We start from the raw sequence: 9,687 nt of genomic DNA on the forward strand, positions 1-9,687 counted from the left end.
CTGGATAATTCAATGCAGTAAGTGGGTTAGTCTCCCGTGCAAGTGGATGTTCTAGGGGTCAAACATGCTCTGGTTCAGCCTGGAGGAGAGAAGGCTGTGGGGAAATCTTAGAGACCCTTCCAGTGGCTAAAGGGGGTTTATAAAAGAGAGGGAGGGTGACTTTTTACAGGGGCAGATAGTGATAGGACAAGGGGGAACAGCTGTAAACTAAAAGAGGGCAGGGTTAGATTAGACGTTAGGAAGAAATCCTTCCCTGTGAGGGTGAGGAGGCCCTGGCACAGGTTGCCCAGAGAAGCTGTGGCTGCCCCAGCCCTGGAAGTGTCCAAGGCCAGGTTGGACGGGGCTTGGAAGGTGTCCCTGTCCATGGCAGGTGGTGGAATGAGATGGGATTCAAGGTCCCTTCCCACCCAGGCCTTTCTGTGATTCCATGCTTTTTGCCTTCACAAATCCAAGCACCCATGGAAATCCACAGGACCTGGGCTCAAGCAAGAGGAGATCTGAATACAGCTGCACAAATATAAAAAAGGGAAGAGCCTGGGACATCTGCAATCAAACAGCACTTGTTTAGACATCATCATTCCATCAGCCAGGCCCATCACCAGCCTCCCAGGACAGTGGCTGTACAGGCATTGCCCCCCCAGCCCATTCCAGCTGAACAACCCACCTGGGAAATGTCCGACTTCGGAGCTCTTTTATAAAGACCTGGCTCCCGTTCTGCACAGGCTTCACCTCTGTTGTCTGGCCAGTATCATGCTTATGCCAATTTCTTTTCTTTTTCACTGAAAAGGAAGGAATTGGACAGTTGTGTTAAGCAGAAGATAATTATTAAGACATTGGCAGGAAGGACAAATCTTGGTTTAATTTCTCACGTGAGCAGAGCAGAGGGAACCCCCCCCAGTGCTGCACTGCACATTCTAATATTGCTCTCAGTGTCCCATCAGACAATCCCAGTGCAGCCTGGAGATCCACCACAGCATGAGCAATGTGTGTGTGTTTTGGAGCACAAGGGCAACCAGACAGGGAATTGCTGAGCTGCACAGCTCTGGCAGGCATCGTGCAAACATGGGCTCTGGACACCCCGGGCTTGCCAGCCTGCACACTCCATCCTCCTCAGGAAACTCCCAGAAAGCCCCTTTCCTCCACATGCAGAATGGATCTTTGTCAACATATTTGTCAGGAATTACCTTAGACTAAAGATCTGTCCACCTGTGGCAGATTTGACATCAAGTTTGAGGGGTGTTGAGCTATGCCCTGGACACAGCATGGATGGGGAAAGGGAGGAGGAGGAGAAGGAAAGGGAAAAGGGGAAAAGGGGAAGGAGGAAGGCGGGAGGGGAGAGGAGAGGAAAAGAGAAAAGAGAAAAGGCAGCACAACTGCAATTGTTAGAACCCTTATTCCCAGGATTTAAAGGGAAGTTATTATGGCTCAGGCCTGCAGCAATGACAGACTGAGGCCCCTCCACTGTGCTCCCAGTGGGGGATGGACACACAGGCAAGTCCATCATGGATAAAGGGCTAGCAGGAATAAGCACATGTGAGTCAGTCAAGTGTCGATGTGGTTCTGCCCTGTCTCTGACAGCTGGACATCACAGAGCTGGAAAAACTGGTCCCACTTTTTCCCTGAGTCAGCACTATCTCCCTCAGCTGTTCCCACTCATTTTGGTAGGAAATTGGTTTTTTCCATATTCCTATCATTTAAAGCCTCTGTTAATAGAATTTTCATGTCACAACATACTTTTGTTTTCCACCCCTGCTTTATATCATGTCAGTATTTTACCCCAAGTCCAGACCTCTTACCAAAACAGTGAGGGAAGGCAGCAGAATCCTCACAGACAGCACCTGCTCCTCACTCTTTGCACACACACACACACACACACACAGATCCACACACTTTTCCATGAGGAAAGGAATCTGGAGGCCACAGCTATAAGACCTGAGATTTGGAAAGAGCCAACTTTGCTTTCCTGACCATAATCCTGGAATAACTCAAGGAAAGATATCTCCCAGTGAGTCCATCCCAGGTTTTGCACAAAGCATGTTGGGTTTATTAGTTCCATGCAGGCTCCAGCCTAGCTGGAGATATTCATTAAAGCTGCTAGTTCTTTATCTTAATGACTCTCAGGCTTAGTGTATTAATTCAATGCTCCTGGTAACAAAGGAAACAAGCCTGGCTTGAATGCCAAACCTTCCTCCTCTCCCTCCCTTTCCAACCACCGTCTCCTCCCCCTCCCAGCACATAGGAATCAACACCAGGAGCGTGTTGATTGCACTTGCACTCTGAGTGCAAGTCCCAGGGAAAGAGGTGTCACTTATCACAAGGAAAATTAAGGAGCTTATCCTATGAGTATGTTTTTATTACACCTCAGATAGCACGGAGGGTCGGGAAATAAAAGCGACAAATCAGAGCTGAATTAAGGGATTCACTGCAACTCTTCCAAAACCTCCAGGAAGTTATTCACCTCAGCACAGAGTGCTGGCAGGCATCCACCTCTCCCATGTACCTCTCCCACCCACCTCTTGTATCCACCTCTCCCATCCACCTCTTGTATCCCCCCCTCCCACCCACCTCTCCATTCCCCTCTCCCTCAGAGGCATCTCAGATGAACATTCTCCAGGAGGGGCTGTGTCCCAGACAGCTGCAGTCCATTATACTACATCAAACACTCTACCTTTGGCCTATTTTCAGCCATTCTTTCTGTGCTTCATCTTTACCATGAACACCCCAATAAGGACTAAAGGCCCATTCCCATGTGCAACAGATTCCAGCTTTGGCCAGAAAAGCTGCTTTGTCAGAAATGATCACAGAGTTCTCTTTCTGCAGAACTTTCTGATCCAAATTTGACCTTTGGAAAGTCCAACAGTGGAAAAAAGGGAATATATTTTTATGAAAACTGTATCTCAAAATTAAAAATTCACAGGTATATGTATTTTATTTCAAATGTCTTAGTGTAGAAGGGATCATGAAATTGAATGCTTAGGAAGCATTTCTTCACTGAAAGGGTGGTCAAGCATTGGAATGGGTTGCCCAGGGAGGTGGTGGAGTCACCATCCCTGGAAATGTTGAAGAAAAGGCTGGATGTGACACTCAGTGCTCTGGTCTAGTTGACAAAGTGATGATTGGTCAAAGGTTGGACTTGATGATCTTGAAGTTTTTTCCAACCTAAATGATTCTATGAATTCTATGATCTTTCCACTAGACCAGGGTGCTTCCACTGGAGCAGGGATAACCAGAAGCACGCTGTGAGTTTTCTACTGATCTACATTAAAGTTTGTAACTACTTAAAACACGCCTCAGTCTGACTTTGGTTCACTTGCAGCTCTGTAACTTCACCGATTCCAAAGGATTTCTCCTGATTTTCACTGCTGCAAACACGGCAGCAATCAAACCAAGCATTTCAAATTGTGTTATGAAAATGAGCCAAGCCTGCCCAAATGAAGCCCTCACATTTTATTGCAATGATGTCAGAAAATGTTGTATGAATATGGATGATTTTTCCCAAAGAGGAGTCCCTACACATTTCATTAAAAGGTAATAGCTCAAAATGCCATGTGACAGGAAACAATCTTCTGAGAGCAGCCACTCACCACAGTGGTAACGTGGAAAAATGTAAGGAGAGGAAAATGATTTTTAAATTTGACATCTGGAAAACATATCTGGCGGAAGGCGTGCTCCAGAAATACACATACATTTTTAAATCCAGACGAGTTGCATAACAGACAATCGGTGTCTGCGTCCCCCTCTGCTAATCTCGCAATAATTAAATCCTACCGGTGAACTCCTGGTGCTGGAATGACTCTTCCTCGTTTATTACAAAGCTGATAGTGCTGGATAACGAGTTTAAACATAGACTGGGGCAGTTCATAAGCAAGTGGAAGTGATCCCCCCGCAGACTGTCCCGGCAGCGCCCTGCACGCAAATTCCCAGCAGATGGAATGCATTGAGCCAAGCTGGTCCTGCCTTCATTTCATCCGTCTTTTAACTTCCCTGGCCTGCTGTACCCTGCAAGGAGGGGCTACAGGATAACAGCCTCCTTTTTCCACAGGATTCTACAGGTTAGTGAGGGAATTGCTATGCAGCTTGTGACCTTGTCTCCAGGACTCAAGGTAAGGTTAGCACTAATGAATGTTTAAATGGAATTTGTGCACTCCACTTCTTTGATGATCGGTCTCACACATGGTTAAACTGCCTGTGATGTATTTGAAGGGAGAAAACAAAGTGGCATTGCTGTCCTGCAGGACGAGATGTTGGTCTGTGTTCCCACCACACTGCATCCCCAGCAGCATGGGCAGCAGGTCAGGGGAGACCTTGTGGGACCCCACCTTCAGAGCTGCCTCCAGCTCTGGGGTCTGACGTCAGAAGGACGCGGAGCTGCTGGAGCGAGTTCAGAGGAGGCCACGAAGATGCTCCGAGGGCTGGAGCCCCTCTGCTCTGGAGCCAGGCTGGGAGAGCTGGAGAGGGACTTTCAACAAAGGCCTGGAGAGACAGGACAAGGGGGAATGGCTTCCCACTGCCAGAGGGCAGGGTTAGATTAGATGTTGGGAAGAAATTCCTCCCTCTGAGGGTGGGGAGGCCCTGGCACAGGTTTCCCAGAGAAGCTGTGGCTGCCCCATTCCTACAAGTGTCCAAGGCCAGGTTGGACTGGGTTTGGAGCAACCTGGGCTAGTGGAAGGTGTCCCTGGGATGGAAGAGGGTGGAACTGTGCTCCAGCAGCAATTTCTGCTGGGCTGTGTGACACAGGCTCAGGGACGTACCAGTGGATTTTTATTTGGATAAAAAGAACTGGAGAGACAGAAACCTTCTTAAAAGCATCAGAATATCGTTGTCCATTCAACTCTCATCATCTTAACCAGTATATTAAACTTGCAATCTTTTTATCACAACTGCCATTTCCTGAATTCTAGGATGACACCCCCCAGTTTTATAGAATTGATATTCAATTCCTGATTATAGGCTTTTGCTGCTTTTGTCTGGGTTTTTTACCTGGCACTGAAAAGTGCCTTTCATCCTTCATAATTCAACATGATGTGAAGGAAATCAAAGTATCAGACTCATCTCAATGTTACACAGAACTCACAGAGGCTGGAGATCCTGTGCTGCTGCTTCTGTCCCAGGTCAGGAACAGTCTGGGAGCATCTGCAGTCACCCCCCCTTTTCAGCACAACCCTTTCCAATCCCAAATTACTCACTTCAATACGATTTGTGGTTATTTGTGTGACCAATTTCCAGAAATCTTCCAACAAAACACTAGAAAGGCTGATTCTTCTAAACCAGAACATTTTGTAGGGACATATTGATTTCATTAAGTCTTTCAGAACCAGCCTCCCAAGAGGCATTTTGCCAGCTTCCCAGTTTGTGGGTTCCCTGCTCGGACCCCAGTTGTTGCCAGACCCTCTGGGAGACAGGAACAGCTGCAGGTCATTCAGGTTTCCAGTTCACACTTGACTTTTAAAAAATCATAGTGGAAAAACAATTCCCATTTTTGCCCACAAAACAAACATTTCAGGCTCCTCCCTTCTCCCTTTAGAAATTTTTTAAACTTTAACAAGTAAGGCAATGCACAAATAATTTCTTGGGTTAAAAATGCTGAATTTTAACACAAAAGGAGTCACTTTCCATCCATCCCTTACTTCATACTGAAAAAAGGACTGTTAGGATTCCTTCGGCTCCTGCAGATGAGCACCCAGCTCTTCCTCTGCAGGATGCCCTGAGGTTGCAGAGCAGCAAGATCCTCCCCATCACTGTTGCTTATTTACAATAACTGGTTTTCAAGTGAAGCATTTCATCTTTCACAGGGATTGGTTTCTTTTTTTTTTTTTTTCAGCCATTGTATAATAGAAAGAAATTGTGAATTAATCTGACCAAAGCAAACACATCCCACGGTTCTTTCCCAGACAAAACTCCCACTGAGATCAACTGTCACTTTTACTCAGGAGAACCTTCTGTGAAAGAACTGCAAGAATTGGCACCCTCAGTGCATCCTACAAGTTTGACTGCCACAGAAATCGCTGCAGTTCTATATCCAGGCCAAGCACAACAAACTGTTTCTTACTCTTCTCATCCACAGACGGAAAACACCGTGTAGCTTCCAAAACTCCCTGTATTAGCACTAGCTGCCTCCACAGGGATTTTCTAGCCCACATTCTTCAGTGTGGGCATAATTCATGCATGGAAGGATGCTCATTTTCTTGTGGGACCAGGGACTGCAGCTCTCCAGGTGAGTGCCTTGCCTGAGCTCACACACACACCTGATGCCACGCAGAAGCTGCAGCCAAAGCTCCAAGATCCAACCCACGGTGTCCTCCCACTAACATAATTTTCACCTCCTGGTTTGAATTCCAATATTTATGGCACATGATACTTAGGGCCTTTTTACAATGACAAAAATAAAAGGTGTTTTTGTCCAAACACACAGCCCCTGCTGCGTGTCAGGGCCTGGCCGCACACAGGTACTCACAGGTCGACTTTCCATGGGTTTTCTCACAATTTGGGCAATGATAGATGTCGATATCTGGTGCCTCTTCCTCTTCCACACCGACACAACTGGAATAGAAGAAGGTAAATATGACATTAGCTCAAGTCCATCTCGAAGCACACAATTAATAATGAAAATGCTGTGCATTTGCCACTGCCAAGGGCTCCATCGAAACCAGCTTTGGGTGCATTGTACACTGGTACCAACAGGGGTTTTGTAGCCTACACTCCTGATGTGGTGCTACAAAAGCTGTCAGCCAGAACCCCACCACCAGTCCACTGTGGACCTCCATGAAAATACGGCAGAGAGTCCCACAGAGTGTTTTTTTTGCCAGGGAGACCATTTTGTACCCACACAGAGTTTTCCCAGCACCATCCCACATAAACCTGATGAACAAAACACATCTTCTCTTCACCAAGCATGTGTGGGCAGCTGCGAGGGACCGGCGTGATCTTGGCAAGATGTGCACAACTTCCATAGGTTCCACCTCTGTTCCCATACAGGAAGATGAGGAGGGAAAGAAGACACACAGCTCAGCACTTCTGGCTGCCAAGGGGATGGGCTGCGTAGGGATCCCACCAGGATCACTTTGGGTGGCTCAACCCAGGCAGCAGCACCCACAGCCTGGGGGCACAGGGCATGGGCACAATCCAGTGGGGAACAAAACCAAACAGCAAAGTGTTGAAACACCCCAGGACAAGAAGCTGCTGCACAGTCCAAGCGCCGAGCAGCCTCAAAGAATCCGGGTCCAGCACAACACTGTTCCTGCCGTGGAGGAAGAGCAAACAGGACTCTGCTCCTGCTGCCTCTGTCGGGAGTAGCCCAGGCTGCAAGACACATTTCCAGCACAGAGAAAAGGGTTCAGTGGGGTGCTGTGAGATGCAGCCCTTGTGCCATGGCTCTGTGGGAGCTCAGCTAGGCAAGAGCACCCACAAGACAAAGGCACCCTAAGCCCCAATACAAGCAAGGCTGGATCACACCAAGAGCTCTCTGGGGGTTTCTCTACTTTACCACCTGAAATGCCTCCTTTGGTGCTCTGCAGTGAGACCAGAGCACCTCTCAGTGCTCCTCAGCCAGCAGAGAACACTGACACAGATCTTCTGCCAGGGAAAGGGCTTGGGCAGGGGTCAAGCAATGCAATCTCCATGTATACGGCCATGTTCTGCTTCCTGGCATCCCACCAGCAGTGCCAAGAGGCGATGAGTGAAGAAATTCAAAGTGTTTAGCTGCTGTTTCTGCCCTGTAGGAAGCAGAGCAGAGGATGGTTGCCTCTCTCCCCCAGGCCAGGCAGGGTGGGTTGGTTCTATGCTTCACAGAACCTCTCAAATCATTCTCACCCTGTGCAAGCTCTGCAGGACAACAACAACGTGTCCAAAAATGAGTTCAACAACTGGAGAAATTGGTATCGTGTGGACGCACCAGCAGCACCTGGTGATGGTCCAGATGCAGGGAGGCTGTGACCTTCTGGCTGCTGGCAGGCAGGAGGGTGCAGTGATGAAGGAGGGATAACCCATGACCATGCTCCCACCTCTTCCATAGAGTGCCTGTGACCCCCCCTGGCTGGCTCTGTGGAGCCCAGGGTTCTTTGGTGCCCTCAGGGGTGCACAGGGGTACATGAACCAACATGTGCACACCTGGGGCAGGGGGGCAGCCGTTAAAAAGCACCGAGACCCCTCACTCCCAAAGCTCTGCTGACCCCGAGGCACACGGGGATGTGTAACGTCCCCATCACAAACCACAGACACACCTGCTGCTGCAGAACAGCATCAACAAAGCCAAAGCTGCAACCAAGCTGGGAAAGGCCAAACTAGCTAAGATACAGAAACACAGCCTTTTTATTACCATTGTAAATGTTTTGTCAAAATAAGATCCTGCCAGAAACCTTGTTGGGTATGGTCCCCCTGTTGCAGCTGCCAGTGTGGGAGCCAGCTCTCTCCAAAACAAAGCTCAGGCTAAGAGAAGCTCTGCAACCAAAGCCAGAGACTCTCTCATCAATGTAAGTCCAGCCTGGGAACAGGAGTCATTATTTCAGAAATGTGTCAAAGCAACTGCAGATTTGGCTGCTATTTTTCATTAAACAGTTTGTTGCAAAAAATACAGAATTATTGTGTGTCCCTGGGCAGACAGCACGGAAAACTGAAGTTTGCAGACAGGAAAAATCATCATCACAACAGCCCAGTCCTCAGAGTGTAGTACATACAGAGAGAAAAATATCAGATTAGTAGGAAATACCACAAAAATTAGCAGAAAAATACCAGATTAATCAGTAGAAAATTTAAACAAACCCTGGTAGATTAGAGCCAGAGTAAGAGAATGTAGAGGATTCCTCTACCCACAAAGCTGTGTCAGCTGCTTATGCCACTGGATTCATCTTGCTAAGCTCGGGAAAGGTATGGATTAGGCTCTCTACAAGGGCTTGAAAAGCCTATATTTAGCTAAAGCAAGGAGATGAGACCCTTGGGCACTGGATGGGAGGAGGTTTGACCAGCTATGGCACAGGGCAATGGCTGCAGTGTGGTGGGAGCCATTGTTCTGAGAGCGAGTCAAACATCTAACGAGAACAAGGCAGAGGAGTAAAAATAACTGACCTCAAACTCCAGCGGGCCCCTAGAACACACAGTCAACTTTTCCAGCTCCAGCACAGCTTTGGAATAAGGTTTGGCCACTTACAGCTGCTTGCAGGCAGAAGCTGCTGCCCTCAATGTGCAGGAAACTGGGAGTGTGAACTGTCCAAGGGATCCCATGACCGATCTGCCTCAGGGATCTGTAGCGACCCGTTCCAGTCTCTGCCCCTCTTCTCAACCAGCAGAGCTTGGCTCACCAGGTACTGCCACCAGCAGGGCTGTAGGTGGCTTCCACATGGAGATAGGCACAGAAAACTGAATTTCCACAGTTAAAGTCAGACTGCCAGACAGCCCCTCAAGACCGTTCCTGCCAGGAGAGAAACAAGGGTTTCCTGCCATCTGTATTGGGTTTATGTGGCAAGATTTGGGTGTCAGGGGGCTGTGACTGACCCTTGGGTTGGTCTAAGCATTTTCACCTGGGAATAAGAAACAGAAGGGGACTGCCAGCCTTGGTTGAACCCACATCCAGTTTCTGAAGCGCCTCCTTCTCAATTTACTAGTGTGTTTTTTCTCAGAGTGGTTAATTACCAATAGAATAGAATCAAAGCATTTCTCTAGCTGAAAAAAACCAAGTCATCTACAGTGACTGAA

At 48.0% G+C, this 9,687-nt stretch overlaps 1 protein-coding gene across 1 annotated transcript in view; it reads right to left on the reverse strand.

Annotated features, from left to right (window-relative positions):
- PHF2 (PHD finger protein 2) overlaps positions 1-9,333 on the reverse strand; it is a 43,506-nt gene extending 34,173 nt beyond the window's left edge. The window contains exons 1-3 of the mRNA XM_027702719.1: positions 9,294-9,333; positions 6,455-6,571; positions 665-779 (exon numbers count right to left, since the gene is read on the reverse strand). Of these exons, the coding sequence (XP_027558520.1) occupies positions 665-779; positions 6,455-6,571; positions 9,294-9,333 (272 nt within the window). The remainder of the gene's footprint in view (positions 1-664; positions 780-6,454; positions 6,572-9,293) is intronic.
- Positions 9,334-9,687: the final 354 nt, after the last annotated feature.

Source organism: Neopelma chrysocephalum, unplaced genomic scaffold, assembly GCF_003984885.1.
Source record: "Neopelma chrysocephalum unplaced genomic scaffold, ASM398488v2 Primary Assembly neopelma1_194, whole genome shotgun sequence".
NCBI lineage: Eukaryota > Metazoa > Chordata > Aves > Passeriformes > Pipridae > Neopelma > Neopelma chrysocephalum.